Source organism: Lutra lutra, chromosome 16, assembly GCF_902655055.1.
Source record: "Lutra lutra chromosome 16, mLutLut1.2, whole genome shotgun sequence".
In the NCBI taxonomy this organism is placed as follows: Eukaryota; Metazoa; Chordata; class Mammalia; order Carnivora; family Mustelidae; genus Lutra; species Lutra lutra.
The window spans coordinates 5,469,406-5,485,398 of NC_062293.1; the positions used below are offsets into that span (position 1 = coordinate 5,469,406).

The 15,993-nt window shown below is 53.1% G+C and overlaps 1 protein-coding gene across 4 annotated transcripts in view; it reads right to left on the minus strand.

The window, feature by feature from the left end:
* Positions 1 to 6,857: 6,857 nt before the first annotated feature.
* Positions 6,858 to 15,993, minus strand: part of SAP30BP (SAP30 binding protein) — a 36,656-nt gene continuing 27,520 nt past the window's right edge. For 2 of the 4 annotated variants that reach the window (XM_047707722.1, XM_047707720.1), the window contains 8 exons: positions 14,938 to 15,026; positions 12,655 to 12,746; positions 11,877 to 11,937; positions 11,362 to 11,413; positions 10,798 to 10,800; positions 10,409 to 10,467; positions 8,867 to 8,951; positions 6,858 to 8,577 (listed from right to left, as the gene is read on the minus strand). In XM_047707722.1, the coding sequence (XP_047563678.1) occupies positions 8,396 to 8,577; positions 8,867 to 8,951; positions 10,409 to 10,467; positions 10,798 to 10,800; positions 11,362 to 11,413; positions 11,877 to 11,937; positions 12,655 to 12,746; positions 14,938 to 15,026 (623 nt within the window). In that variant the 3' untranslated portion in view covers positions 6,858 to 8,395. The remainder of the gene's footprint in view (positions 8,578 to 8,866; positions 8,952 to 10,408; positions 10,468 to 10,797; positions 10,801 to 11,361; positions 11,414 to 11,876; positions 11,938 to 12,654; positions 12,747 to 14,937; positions 15,027 to 15,993) is intronic. The other 2 variants (XM_047707723.1, XM_047707721.1) reach the window with 1 other exon arrangement.

Genomic DNA, 15,993 nt, shown 5'->3' on the forward strand with positions numbered 1-15,993 from the left:
GGGAAGCAGGTTCCCTGGGAGCCCAATGTGGGGCTCGATCCCAGGACCCTGAGATCATGACCTGAGCCAAAGGCAGAGACTTTAACCCACTGAACCACCCAGGCGCCCATCCCTGAATGGTTTTAGTCAGCATCCCTTGTGGATCTTTGCCTGAATTGGGAGGTTGAAGAATGGTGATTTTCTGTTTCTACGTTAATAGAAGCTATCCTTCTGATTAAAAAAGAAAAATAGAAGTTCCCTTCAATGAAACTATGTGCCTCCAAAAATGTAGACTCTGGTGACTCAGTCAGTAGAGAAGGTAATTCCAGATCTCGGGATTGTGAGTTCAAGACCAACGCTGGGTGTGGGTGTGGGTGTGGAGCATACTTAAAAAAATTTAAAACCAAAAAGCTTTTGCACAGCAAAGGAAACAGTTAACAAAACCAAAAGACAACTGACAGAATGGGAGAAGATATTTGCAAATGACATATCAGATAAAGGGCTAGTGTCCAAAATCTATAAAGAACTTAGCAAACTCAACACCCAAAGAACAAATAATCCAATCAAGAAATGGGCAGAGGACATGAACAGACATTTCTGCAAAGAAGACATCCAGATGGCCAACAGACACATGAAAAAGTGCTCCATATCACTCGGCATCAGGGAAATACAAATCAAAACCACAATGAGATATCACCTCACACCAGTCAGAATGGCTAAAATTAACAAGTCAGGAAATGACAGATGCTGGCGAGGATGCAGAGAAAGGGGAACCCTCCTACACTGTTGGTGGGAATGCAAGCTGGTGCAACCACTCTGGAAAACAGCATGGAGGTTCCTCAAAATGTTGAAAATAGAACTACCCTATGACCCAGCAATTGCACTGCTGGGTATTTACCCTAAAGATACAAACGTAGTGATCCGAAGGGGCATGTGCACCCGAATGTTTATAGCAGCAATGTCTACAATAGCCAAACTATGGAAAGAACCTAGATGTCCATCAACAGATGAATGGATAAAGGAGATGTGGTATATATACACAATGGAATACTATGCAGCCATCAAAAGAAATGAAATTTTGCCATTTGCGACGATGTGGATGGAACTAGAGGGTATCACGCTTAGCGAAATAAGTCAATCGGAGAAAGACAACTATCATATGATCTCCCTGATATGAGGGAGAGGAGATGCAACATGGGGGGTTAAGGGGGTAGGAGAAGAGTAAATGAAACAAGATGGGATTGGGAGGGAGACAAACCATAAGTGACTCTTAATCTCACAAAACAAACTGAGGGTTGATGGGGGGAGGGGGGTTGAGAGAGGGGGGTGGGGTTATGGATATTGGGGAGGGTATGTGCTATGGTGAGTGCTGTGAAGTGTGTAAACCTGGCGATTCGCAGACCTGTACCCCTGGGGATAAAATATATGTTAAAAAAAAAATAATAAATAAATAAATAAATAAATAAAATTTAAATAGAAAAAAAAAAAATTTAAAACCAAAAAACCCAAGCCCCCCCCAAAATACAGGATAAATGCTTCTTTTTGGGTTATAGAAACTTTTATTTTACTTTCTATTTTTTATTATTTGCATTTTATTGAACAAGTCTGAAATGTAAAGCTAAGATATGACTTTTTTTTTAAAGTAGGCTCCATGCCTAGCATGGGACTTGAACTCACAACCCTAAGATTAAGACCTGAGTGAAACCAAGAGTCTCTTAACTGACTGAGCCACCCAGCCCCCCTAAAATAGGACTTTAAGGGGGCATCTGGCTGGCTCAGTGCAGAAGCCCCATGTTGGGGCTATAGAATATTTAAAAATAAAATCTTTAGGGGTGCCTGGGTGGCGCAGTCGGTTAAGCGTCTGCCTTTGGCTCAGGTCATGGTCCTGAAGTCCTGGGATTGAGCTCAGTAGGGAGTCTGCTTCTCCCTCTGACCCTCCCTCCTCTCATGCTCTCTCTCTCTCTCTCAAATAAATAAAATGTTTAAAAAAATGAAAATAAAATCTTTTAAAAAAATTATTAAACTTTAAGAATGTTGAGTAATGGGGCGCCTGGGTGCTCAGTGGGTTAAAGCCTCTGCTTTCTGCTCAGGTCATGATCTCAGGGTCCTGGGATCGGGCTCTCTGCTCAGTGGGGAGCCTGCTTCCTCCCCTTTCTCTCTGCCTGACTCTCTGCCTACTTGTGATCTCTGTCAAATAAATAGATAAAATCTAAAAAAAAAAAAAAAGAATGTCGGATAGTAAAAGGGGGTGAAGTCTTATTCACAATTTAGTAAGTGATAAACTAGGAAAATATGTAAAACTTTGGGAATTAGGCATAAAAACCTGTTCAGGAACGACTTAAGGGAGGTCCTCGTTTTCTTACTACAAAACTCTCCCATGGGGCGCCTGGGTGGCTCAGTGGGTTAAGCCGCTGCCTTCGGCTCGGGTCGTGATCTCGGGGTCCTGGGATCGAGCCCCCGCATCGGGCTCTCTGCTCAGCAGGGAGCCTGCTTCCTCCTCTCTCTCTGCCTGCTTGTGATCTCTGTCTGTCAAATAAACAAATAAAATCTTTAAAAAAAAATTACCATCTTAGTCATTTGTAAATGTATAGTTCAATAGGGTTAAGTATATTCGCATCATTGGGCCACAGTGTCTCCAGAACTTTTCATCTTGAGAACTGAAACTCTGTACCCATTAACCAGCTCCCCATTTCTTCCTCCTCCAGCCCCTGGTTCACTACCATTCTATGTTTGCGTCAATGAATTTGTGTCTGTTTTTCGTGTCAATGAATTTGACTTCTTTAGAAACCTCATATAAGTGGAATCGTACAGCATTTGTCTTTTTGTAATTGGCTTATTTCCACTTATCATACTGTCCATCTATGTTGCATGCGGCAAGATTTCCTGCCTTTTAAGGTTGAATAATATTTCTTAGTATCTAAATACCACGTTTTGTTTATCCATTTATCTGTCAGTGGGTGTTGGGTTATTCCTACCCCTTGGAAATTTGAATAATGCTGCTACCCTGCGAATCAATCTTCTCCACCCTACTTTCAATTCTTTGGGATCTATCCCCAAAGTGGGATTGATGGATCACATGTAGCCCCGTGTTTAATTTTTTGAGGACCACTATGCTATGTTCCAGAGTGGTCCCACCATTTTATAACCCTGTCAAAAGTGCCCAAAGGGCGAATTCTTTTAACTATCAATTTCAGAGCAAAGAGTGAATAATATTCTACCCTCATGGGGGCCAATACCTTTTTGCTTTTTTTTAAATACTATGCATGAATAACTTTTTTTTGCGTGAATAATTTTTTGTTTGTTCAGTCGTGTACGGTGGCGACGGGATAGAAGAGATCTATACTTGGTCATTGTCCACAGCTCCTGGAGCAGTTCTGGAGCCGCAAATGTGAAAGGAGTGTCTTTTGTTATTCATAACAGGCCCCTTTCAACCACCACAGAGTTTATGTTAATGAGGTGACTTTTGGAAAGCCACGGAGGATGGGGGCGCTGGTTGTCAGGGGAACCAACCACGTGATTAGAGTTGGAACTTTCGGCCTCCACGCTCCCCCACCCCTACTCTTGCCCCCATGGACCTCTAGAGAGAGGGGATGGGGTGGAGATTGAGTTCCATCACCAATAGTCAATGATTTAATCCATTATGTGGAGTAATGAAGCCGTCATGAAAATCCCAACCCAAGGGGGTTTGGAGAGCTTCGAGGTTGCTGAACACCTGGGCTGCTGGGAGGGTGTTGTGTCCAGAGAAAGCATGGAAACTCCAAGCCCCTGGCTCTGTACCGAGCCCCTATGCCTCTCTTCTGTCTGGCTGCCTTGGTTGTATCCTTTTATAAACCAGTAATCCATGAAGTAAACTGTTTTCCTGAGTTCTGTGAGGCATTCTAGCAAATTACTGAGTCTTGGAGCAGATCATGGGAACCCCCAATTTATAGCCAGTTGGTCCGAAGTACCAGAGGCCCCGCCTTGCAATTAGCATTTGAGAGGGGGCGGGGCGAAGCTCTCACAAACTACAGGTCGTTGGTGTCAGAATTACATGACGTGGAAAGCCCACACGTCTGGTGTCAGAAGTGTTTTGTGGGCGTTGTGAGTAGAAGTGGACAGAGAACAAGGGTTCTTTTCCTTTTTGACAATAACTGCATTCTTTGTGAATGTTCGATTTTCGTCACATTTGGCCAGTGGGAGAGCCTTTACACCAGGTTGATTGACTTTTGAAACACTCCTGCTAGTCTTCCTTGCTTTCTGGAACAACCCGCTCTAGTCCCACTTAGCTTCCGGGGTGGAAGGTTCCTTTCTCTAAGGAGCACGGGGTTCCCTGCTCAACGGGGAGTCTGCTTCTCCCTCTCCCTTCTGCCTCTCCCCTCCGCTCAGGCTCTCGCTTGTTCTCTCTCTCTCTCTCTCTCAAATAAATAAATAAAAAAAATCTTAACTGTTACTGGGGGCCATCACACTGGGTCCTCTCAACGGACATGGCTAGGAAATTTTTTTGACTGATCACAAGTAGGCAGAGAGGCAGGCAGAGAGAGAGAGAGGGAAGCAGGCTCCCAGCTGAGCAGAGAGCCCGATGCGGGGCTTGATCCCAGGATCCTGGGATCATGACCTGAGCAAAAAAGGCAGAGGCTTTAACCCACTGAGCCACCCAGTCACCCTAGGAAATTTTTTTGAATCATGAGTTCGTATTGATGTTTCTGATTCAAATTTAATATTAGGGAATTTTCTTAATTTCTTAGATTTTATTCTTTTGTCTCTTTTATCTTTGTGTTCGCTCCCTTTCTTCACAAAAGGCATCATATTACATGCTGTTTCTGCACCTTGCCCTTTTCATTTTCTCTCTCGAGATCACTCTGAATCTGTCCATGGAGATCTTCCTCATTCTTTTTTCTGGCTCGACAGGCCTTGATTTTTTTATTTTTTTAATTAAAAATTTTTTTTTTTTTTTTTTTTTTTAAGTAGGCTCCACGCCCAATGTGGGGTTTGAACCCATGACCTGAGATTAAGAATCACATGCTCAGGAGCGCCTGGGTGGCTCAGTCGTTTAGCGCATCTGCCTTTGGCTCAGATCATGATCCCGGGGTCCTGGGATTGAGCCCTGGGATTGAGCCCTGCATTGGGCTCCCTGCTCAACCAGAAGCCTGCTTCTCCCCTCCACCCCCGCTTGTGTTCCCTCTGTGTCACACAAATAAAATTAAAAGAAAAAAAAAGTCACATGCTCTACTGACTGAGCCAGCCAGGTGCCCCTGATTTTTTTTTTTAAGATTTTATTTATTTATTTTAGAGAGATAGAGAGAGAGCACTCGAGGGGTGGGAGAGAAGCAGAGGGAGAGGGAGAATCTGAAGCCGACTCCACACTGATGTGGAGACTGATACGGGGCTCCATCTCACGCCCCTGAGAGCATGACCTGAGCCGAAACCAAGAGTCAGATACTCAACCAACTGAGCCACTCATGCGCCCCTAATTTTTTTTTAAACAGAGATTTTATTTTATTTTTTAAAGATTTTACGTATTTATTTGAGAGAGAGAGAGAGAGTAGGAGAGTGGGGTGAAGAGCAGAGGGAGAGGGAGAAGCAGACTCCCTGCTGAGCAGGGAGCCCTTTGTGGGATTCCATCCCAGGACTCCGTCTGAGCCACCCATTCGGCCCAAGAGATTTTAAACATACACAAAATTAGAGGGGATCGTGAACCTTCCTGTGGCCATGACTGAGCCCCAACAATTACCAACGTGCAGAGATCTCCACCAGGAGGCTGTCGGGGCGGGGGGCGGGTACAAGGGTCGGGAGCTTTCAGTCCAGTGTCCAAGGGGGCAAGAAACACCTCTCCTTCCGTCCCGTCCCTCCAATCACTGGGCACTTGGACCGAGGTCCGGTTGACCACTCTCCACTCAAGGAGAACCAGGAGACACGAGTGGTCTCAGAACCAAGGCATGTACGCAGAGGTACAGGGAGCAGAGGGCCCCTTCTCTGCGTACGGGGAGCGATGAACGCCCAGGGGAGTCTGGGAGGGAAAGCCCGAGCCACGTCTGGGAGCACCGCAGGTGCACAGATGAGGACGGTGAAAGGGCCGTGGAGAAGAGGAATGGGAGGCCGGGAGTGGCGAGGCTGTTGCCAGCCTTGCTTGGATGGAAAGCAGGGGGCCATGTGACCTGGTGAGAGCCCCATTGTGAGGGGCTGTAGGACGAGGCCAGATGGAGCTTGGATGGGAGTGGGGGAGGCTGAGGCAACTTACAGACAAGGTCTGCCACGAGAGGGATGTGAGCCACAGCTAAGCAGGAACGCTGGTGACGGGGCAGGGGCTTCCCAAGGGGCCCATGCGATGTGGGGATAGCACAGGATCCCGGGTATGGAGCTGCTGGCCTGGGACGGATCCTGAGGTCATCACCCACGGTCAGAATATAGAAGAGGGCAGGGATGCCTGGGGGGCTGGGACAGAGTTCGGTTTGTCCAGACTGAGTTCTTCGTGAGCAGGGGCCAACCAGGCAGCGATCCCTTGGGTCCCCAGCACCTGCAACATCCGGTCTCCACAGAAAAGACCTGGTCATTCGAGCCCACACCACCCTCAGTGGCACTAAGGTGGGCAGGCACTAATCCTGTCTTACAGAAGAGTAAAATCAAGTTCAGAGGGATTAGAGGGCTTGACCCAACTCAAGGCTTCTGAGGGGAACAGCATGGCCACGTGGGGCTGCCCACCTCATTGAGCTAGTGGCCTTTACCGTTCAGTGGCAGGGCAGGGGGTGTGCAGAGGACAGCCAAGGGCCATGACCATGGCTGGTCTTAGCTGTGGAGTCTGATTCTCTCCTTGGTCTCAATGAAGAAGGAACCTGACGGGCCAGCAACAAAGTCGTACCTTATTGTCTACACAGCTCTTGCATAAATCATTCCACAGATTCCTCACAACTGCCTTAGGAAGCTTTATTACGGGGATCTGACAGAGAAGACTCACAGAGACAAGGGCCCGAGACACACGACTAAAACACGACTTGTTTAAACCAGGCTCCAGAGCAGAAGTGCGGAGTCTCGGTCTCCCGCCACTCCCACGGCGCCGCACGGAGCTACGGAGGGGCCTCCGGTGGAGGCCGCAGGGCAGGAGGCCTTCACAGACCCCCTTGGGGCTAAGGGGGCAGCAGGTCCTCGCCAGGGTTGCGAGGTCCCATCAAAGGAGGGGAGGGGGACTGACCGCTCTCAGCGCCCGGGTGTGTGGAGCGGGGCACGGGAGCAGGGACACACTCAGGTCCAGTCCAATTGCGGGGACGGTGGGGTGGGACCGGCACCCTCGGCCGATGATGCAGGCACCGGGGCGCTCTCGGGACTGCCTTCCCAGCCCTCCGTGCCCCAGAAGCTACACGGCTCTTCACGGCCCGGCTTCCCCCTCCGACACGGAGCTCTTCCGCTGGCCTGGAGAGCTGCCAGGGAGCAAGAAAGGCAGCAAATTCCCTCTGGGCTCCGGAGCCGGCAGCGGCTGGGAAATCGGTTTTGGCCTCAAGGGGAGCCCAGCGGCCGCTGGCGCTGCCCAGACGCTGCTGTGGGGCAGAGATAACAGGCACAGGAAAGGTGGGGTGGCAGGATCCTCCCAGGAGCCTGGCTTTCACGTAAACAACGAGCTGCCGCCGGCCGGGGCAGGAGGTGATTCATGTCCCACACCGTGCGGGGCCTGCTGGCCGCGCTCGCTGGGCACTGAGGGACCGGGGCCGCCGTGGCCGCCGTGGCCGGGTGCTGAGGCCTCTCTGGCTCTGTGTGTGGGCTGGGGATCGAACCCAGGCCTTCTGGCAACTGGCTTGACTTCAAAAGCCTGGGTGTGTCTAAAAACTGGTCGGGAGAGGGTTCAGTCACCCCCAAGGGAAGAGAGGCCTTGGCTCTCGTCTGAGAACTGGCTGGGTTTCAGGATCAGGGCAGTGGACAGCGGGACCAGGGGGGCTCCCCTACCCTCAGGGCTCCCATCTGCCTGCGCCAAGAGGCGTACGCTGGGAGTGACCACGCCAACTTCCCAGGCCACCCCCACGGACTAGGGCCACAGGCTTCGGCCGCTCCACTACCAACCCTGAGGTAGTGACCCTGACAAGAGATGGAGGGAGCACTTGGAACTCCCACTTCTGCCTGAAAACAGACCACAGTAGAGGCCAGTGCAGCCAAGAGGCCGGAGCTGGGAGAACACGGCACTTTTAATAGGGCCCCGGGCCCCAAGTGGTGTGTCCACACAGTCCATAGCACCCGACTCCTCTGTGGCAATGTCCTTTCCCTGGCTGGAAAGCCACACAGAGGCTCCTCTTGGGGTGGCATCTGGGAGCAGATCCCAGTCCTGAAATAAACAGAGCGGCTCCTCCGCGCTAACATGGGTCGCTGTGCTACACAGTCTCCTTGGGCCCTGGAGCGGCTCCTCCCATCAATGCGAAGAAGAATGTCCGAGCCACTCCCAAGCTGGTCCCTCAGGTCACTGCTTGGCCTTTTTCACAATGGTGCCCACTGCAGAGATCACAGTGGTCTTGGAGCCGCTGGCGCTGGTGGTCACCGTGACGACGGCGGGCAGGGTCGCCGTGGTGGTGAGGATGGTGGGCTGGGCTATCGTCGTCACTGGAATGGCTGAGTCCCACTTGCTTTTCCTCTTCTGGGCATCTGCAATAAGGCGAGGGAGGTGTCAGGACCCAGACGAACCGAAAAGCAACACTCCCTTTTCTAGCAGGTCAGAGTTGAGCGGCCCCTGCCACAGAAATGCCAGAGCAGCAGTGGACTGGGGACCCCACCCCAGGCTCCCAACAGGCCTTAACAAACTCTGGGGTCAGAAAAAAGCACAGCAAGTGGGAGCCTAGGCCCAAGATCCCCACAGCCTCTCCTCCCCCAGACAAGGCAGGGAGACCCTCGCTCCATTCGTGGTGTGGCTGGAAGCGAACAAGCCCCCTTCTACCTGCCACCGCTGTGCTGGCCGTGGTGGTGGTGGTGGCCGTGGCGTTGGTCGTGGTACCTTTCTTGGTGCCTGTCACAAACTCGATCTGGAGGGAGAGCGGAAAAGAGGTAAGGGTGGCAGCCAACTGTTCATCCACATCCTTCTGCCAGCAGCTGTGCCCGGGACACAGATGGGTACCGTACAAAGGAGGCCCTGTGCAGCAGTCCTGTCGCACCATCTAAGGGAGGGACGGGTGTCAGAGAGGTGCCCAGAGGAGACTTTTACTACCTTTCTTTTTTAAGCTGGGGTGGGGGAGAGGGGGGAAGAGAGAGTCTCAAGCAGGTGCTACACCCAGCATGGAGTTGACTTGGGGCTCGATCTCATGACCCTGAGATCAGGACCTGAGCCCAAACCAAGAGTTGGATGCTTAACTGACTGAGCCACCCAAGCACCCCTTTTATTTTTATTATTTTTTAGGAGTGGGGAGGGGCAGAAAAAGAGGAAGAAAAAGGATTTACTTTTACTACTTCAAGAGAAGTAGTAAAAAGAGAGTCTTCTTTTTTTTTTTTTTAGTATTTATTTATCTGAGAGAGCGAGAGAGCATGGGCGCGTGCCCGCACGTGTGCACATAAGGAGGGGGAGCTAGAGAGGGAGAAGCAGGCTCCCCGCTGAGCCGGGAGCCCGACATGGGGCTTGATCCCAGGACTGCAGGATTACGACCTGCTTCACCGACTGAGCCCCCCAGGTGCCCCAAGGAGAGCCTTCCAGACAGATACTGGAACGGTCTGGGCATCACTGGGATTCTATACATGCGGGACACATAAACCGGCTGCCCCGCCTCACATTCCAGATGGAGGTGCCCCCCCCGCCCCCCGGCCCCAGGAGCAGCACAGCTTTGGTCCCCGTGTGCTGCAGACATGGGCCACGCTAAGCCTGGGGTTTGGAACGGGGAGGGAAAGAAGAGGGACCGTTCCACCAGCACGAAGAATGAGAAAACCTGATCGCCCAGCAGCTGCTTGGAGGGCCGCAGGCACACCCGGGATGCAGCCCCTGCTAGGGGTTTGTTGGGGGTGGGGTCGGGCCGCATCCTGGAGGCCCCGCTGCCGCTGGAAGGTCAGAGCAGAGCAAAGGCAGGCAGAGCTAGTGGCCCGAGCACATTTAGTCTCAGAGCCAAATTTGTTCCGCAAAGGATCCAGACCGTGCTGCTTGGGAAGAAGTGGTGGTCAGAGGCCTAAAATAAGGGGTCCTCCGGCCACCAGGCGCAGGACCTGCGAGGGGCACTGAGGCGGGCTGTGGGGGTCAGACCCGGAGGCCGAGAAATTGCTCTCAGAAGGAAGACCTGTCACTCTACTCAGGCCGGGGAGGACACGGGACAGCAGCGAGAGCCAGCAGAGCGCCACAGTGGTGAGGGGAGCAGAGGGAGGATGCAGCGCGGCAGACCACAGACCCCAAGAAACCAACTGGAAGCAACTGAGAGGCACCTTCAAGCTGACGGTGGGGGCTGCGAAATGACAGTCCACACACCTGCCCCTCCCACCACCAGGACATTCATCCATCACTTACTTTGGTTCGTTCCTTTTTGGCTTTTTCCAATTTGTCCATTTCAATCTTCTGGGCTTTAGCTACAAAGACAACAGAAGATCTAAAAAAAGCAGCCCTGGAACAGCTCCCGCGTGAGGGGCCACTTTAGGCCGAGGGCCCCTACACCCGCACTTGCCACGCCCCATACTCTTGCTCAGTGCGCACACCCAGCCTCCAGGCCACGGGGCTCACTGTCCTGTTGCGATGGACAAATGGAAGGGCCGGTCCTCGGCTGGCACCAAGCAGAGGCCTCACACCAGCAGGCTCAGGGGCTGGGGCTGTGCACCCTCGTGTGGAGGGGCCGGCTGCTCCTAAGCGCCAGCAGACTGTCGTCGCCATGTGGGGATGCAGGCCCCGTGTGGACAACCTACCCGCTGACCCAGAAAAGCCGGGTTACAAACTTGAGGTACAATGTTGGCAACTCATTCAAATTAAAGCAGGACAAAACTTGTATGGGCCAAACCAAACACACTTACAGGCCAGATCTGGGCAAGGGGCTGCTGCGTTAAGACCTGTCAGCAGAGGGCTCGGACTCTGAAATTCCTCTCTGCTCTCCCTGTGCGGACCCTTGAGAAAATGCTTTCCCACTGGCCTCAGGACACGCTGTCCCCCTGCCTGCGACACTCTCTCTGCACCTTCGAACCTCAGCTCGAATAGGACTTCCTCGGCAAGGCCGATCCCACCCCCTCTGCCCTGGCCCCCTTCAGCTGGTTAGGGCGCCCTACCTGCACCCCCACCATACCCGTCACTGCTGGGACTGCTCCTTCTTTGCCTTCTGTGCCAGGTCGTAAGCCTCCTAAGTTACAGCAGGTCTGTACCATTCAAGGCTGTATACCCACTGCCCCGGACATGGCCTGACACAGGGGAGACCCTGAAATACATGTTGGCAGGCTGACCGAACAGACGGAAGGACAGATGGACGGACGGCCACCTACCTAATGCCTCATAGTAGGAGTCCTCAGACCAGCCGTGGGGGTCGAACATATCCTGCAAAATAAAGAGCTAACACTGTAGCCAGCAAGGGTTGTTGGATGACAAATGGCTTAAAAACCCAAGTCCCTCCATGGATTTTTCCTAGTCTGGAGGCCCCTGCCGTAAGGGCACAGGGGCTCAGCTGTTATCCCTGGTCCAGCCACGGGGTAACCGATTTCCTCCTGGGAGTATGAGGCAGTGAGGCCTTCCTTCGTCTGTGGACTTTGCCACAGGAACACAGCGAGTGCACGCTTGGGCCCTAACCAGTCAGGGTCCCAGGGCCAGGTCTGTCACTGTGATCGCTCTCCTGGACTATTTTAGAGCCAGGGGGGCTCACTCGAGGGAGCGGGGCCTGCGCTCTTCAGCCAGCACTGCTGCTACGTGGGCCTGTGTAGTGGCTCCAGGCCAAATCCAGCAGAGCGAGCGCAGCGCCCTGGCCAGCCCCCCTCGACCCGCCGCCTCTGCGCGCAGGGCATACCTTTGGGTAGTTGGTGCCCAGCTCGTCAATTGCACAGAACTGGATCAGCTTCTCGTAGATGCTAAAAGAACAGCAGAAGGCACTGAGCGAGCCCTGGTCCCGCGCCGTGTGTGCGGCGGATTCTGAGAGACCAGAACCGTCTGGTTCTTGGGCTCAAACGAACCCTTTAAACCCAGCTGAACTGTTCCGAGCAAGCTTCGTGATAGAAGGGGAAATGTCCCCTGGCCGGGCATGAAGTCATTCCTAGTCCTCCCCGTGCCCAGAGAGATGGCTCATCAGCCAGGGCCAGGACAGGTACGGTGTCTAGGTGTTCGGTCTTATCCGGACCTCTGACCTAGTTTGTGGGGCGGGGCGGGCCCCTGATGTCCCTATATCAGACTCCCAGGTGTGCCATGTGCTTGGGGCCCTGGGTGGAGTAAGACCTGGACAAATCTCTGTACCTAAATCCTGTCACCTGCATGCAGCACCAGTGACAGTTTGGAAGGGAAGAGGAACCCACACGGACTATCTAGTCCAATTCCTCCACTGTAGAGAGGAGGAGACTGAGGCCTCGAGAGGCTGTATGCCTTAGGAGCAGAGTGAGGAGGAGAACCCAGCTCAGGCCTCTTGGCTTCCACTCTTCATCCTGGTTTCTATGTTACTGCAGCCTGGGTGGTGGCCACTGTGGGCACAGGTGGGATCTTAGCTAGGCCTTTCCCTGCCACTTCCACAGGGGCATTCCAGTTCCCAGGCCGACATCAGTGACTCACCTGATCCTACAGGCCCATGGAAAACTCACCTGGGGTTCCGAAATTCTTTTTTCCTTTGGATAATGTAGTTCATATCCATTCCCTCTTTTATCTTCCGCTCATAAAGCTTCTGGATCTTGTCCTACAGAAGAGAAACAGAAGGGTACTTCTGACACCACCTACCCATGGCAATCCCAGCCTGTGGTCACATGTGCTGGGTGGACACTTGGGTCACAGAGACCCACAGAGCCATGCGAAGACCTACTCCAGTCACATTGTCTTTCTCTACCCAGCCTGTGACCAGCGCTGAGCACAAGTAAGAGAAACCGAAGACCAGTCTGTTTTCGTTTTGCTTTCTCCTCACTCCCTCTGGATGGCTGGCAGAGGGAGCAGTAAAAGGTCAAGGTGGAGAAACCATGGAGAAGACAATGGAGGACTCCTCCACTGTCAGTCAGCTCCTGAATCACCCCAAGAAGATGGGCAGGGGGGCTCAATGCTGGTTTTCAATTTTAACATAGGCTTCAGTCCTCAGTGGGAGACCTGGGAAGGCTACATCCTTTCAGAGGAAGGAAGGAGTAGTGTTTTTTGGATTTGGCTCCACAAACTTCCTACAGTATCCTTTGTAGGCAAGCTCACAGATGGCCAGTCCCCACGACGTTATTAAGAGGCACTGTCAGGGGTCAAGAGCCGGTCTCATTAAAGTTACCCACCCTCCGAGACCCGTCCTCTGGCTTTCAGTGGGCAACAGGAGAACCAGCTGGCAGGGAGCCAGGCCAGTCCCACAGGTGTCTCAAGGCCCAGAGAGATGAGGCCAGTAGCAGATGGCAGCCGCATCACCCAGCATGGGAAGAGGCCCCAGAAACCCGGGTCTCAGGGCAGAGTCACCTCCGAGGAGGAGCAGTCTTACCCAGCAAGGCTGGTGCTGGCCCAGGGCAAGGTCTCTGTGCAGCCTCCCCCACTAGTGGCGGCTAAATGTACAGACTCTGCAGAAGGAAAACATGTGGGGCACTCTTCACCTGCAGGAGGTGGTGGGCAGGGCCGGAGGTCCCGTGTGACGCCCTTGGGGAACATCAGGAGAGGTGATCCACTCCCTGTGTCAGAAGGTTGACTCCTTCTGCCGAGACTGGCCAGAGGAAGCACTGAAGTGCAGAGAGAGGTCTGTAATGCATTTGCTAGGGCAGAGACCACCAAGAATGACACACCTCCCCGTTCTCTCTTCAAGGGCAAACCAGGGAGGCCTCACACGGAAGGCCTGGCCCACTGAGGCCAACCTGTATCTTACAGATTACTCTCCTGGGTTTCCTGGGCCATCAGATGGGTTCTCCCATTTCGGGTCAACTAAAGTGTTCACTGAAGGTCATGGTTTCTACCACTAGAAGGATCTAAAAATGAGAAATGCGCTGAACTTGAGGGCTGAGCCAGCTGGCTGTCTGTCTGGCAGAGACTGCCGGACTGTCCTTACAGGCTGCGGCTTGCTGCCTGGCGGGGAGACAGGGTGCTGTGCTCATGGACAGCTCAGCCAAGGGAGGAGACTTCTGGGAAAGGAAGAGGATCTGCGCCGTGCCCCCAGCCCCAACGAGGGCCCTGCCCAGCCAGCTGCATTCCGCAGCTCCTGGGCCCCTTAGTCATGCATCCGTCAGGATGGCACCCTGGGCCTGTGCTGTGGCCAGAGGGACCAGCAGAACCTACGGGATCAAAGGTAGAGCAGGGGGACCGGGTGCCCGTGTTGGGCAGCCCCGGGTGTCTGCTCGTGTCCATCACGAGGTTCCACACACACGGGGACCCGCCGAGGGCCAAGGAGAAACAACTGCAGGCGCTGAAAAGGAAGTACAAGGCCCAGCTGCCCCCGAGGCCCTGCCCCAAGGGAGTGACTGCACTAACTGCCCCAGTTCCTCCCGGTTTCAAAACCCCAGGCTGGGGCTGTTTGCGACTCTGTGAGGAGAGGAGGACAAGAACCTTAGGCACATCAATGCCTGTGTTTTTGCATTTCTACAAACTGTCTTCCATTCTCGTGGTTCTTCCATTTCTCAGTCAAGTGCCCCCTGGCTCAGCTGGGCCACACAGAAAGTCACGCTATTTTCTCTGTCCAGGCTTAGGACCCCATGGAGGGCGAGCTAGGGGGTCCCCGCTCGAACAGCGCCAGGTGATGGGGGGTTGCTGGCGGTGGGCGCAGAGCAAACTCCTGTCGCAGGCGAGGAGAGGTGACCAGGATGTGCGGGCCCCTGCTGACCTGGCTGTTTCTTCTAGGGAAGGCTCTTTAAGTCAGACCAAACCGGACACCCGAGCAGCCCTCCCCCCCGACAAGGGCTGTGGCAGCTGAGCCCCGCACTTACTTGCAAGTGGTTCGAACACCTGCCAGGGGGCTCGGGCGGGATCTTGATTTCATCGGGTGACATGTTCCGGACTCTTTCAGAAAAGGAGGCTGTGAGAGAACAGAAAGAATTCTCTGTGGATGTATGTGGTGGGGGGCGGGGGGCGGGTGTAGGATGGGGGCTAAACATGGTTAGGAAAAAAAAGGCACATATGACCTTTTCAGGGAGAGAGAAAGGCTATGAAACAGTACAGTGGTGTTCAGAGTGGCTTCTCTGTCATCTGAGTTGAGATCGAATGACCAGAAGGAGCCAGCGTGTGCCAACACGGGGGAAGAGAAGTTCAGGCAGAGGGGACAGGTGTCAAGAATGCATAAAACCACGTCCTAGAAGTGAACTTTTCAGGAAAAGGTCTGTCCAGGGTTTGCTGGTGAACGTCTAACAACCCGCTGGGAGAAGGGGAGGGAGCTTTGAGCTTCAGCACCTGCCAGTTTCTGGGTTACTGATGATCTTGTTGCTGGACCCAGGCCCAGGAAGAGGGGAGCACCACCAGTTCAGTGTGAGCCAGCTCCAAACCCCCCACTGACTATGTTCCTTTAACACCTCCCAGGATTCTGGAAGCTCTTGCCCAAGATAGAGAAGTTCAGAGTTCCTCTAGGACTCAAAACATTCAAAACTGCCTGGTGCATAAATGACGTTTTACAAGAAATTACCTGTTATTAGTTTAGCCTTTTGAAAATAAACCAATCAACAACCCTCTGTTGGCCCACCTCATTCTTGGGAACAAAAGGCCTGATTCTGACGTGAAGAACCACAACTCCCAAGGGATAATTCCCTCGGAGATCTGCCACTGCCCACCCAAGTTGCCTGCTCTGTCCCTTCCCCATAGCCTCTGGCCACCCTGAGCCTGCAGAATGTGCTCGGGATCGGACAATGCACCATTTGTTGTAAGATTCTGTCTGTGCTCTTTAAAACATTCTCTCATGAAAAGGGCCATACAATGAGCAAACGGCAGGCGGAGTGGGGTGGGGCAGGATGAAGGGAAAGAATGAACAAACCAGCACCAATAACACCCAGCAA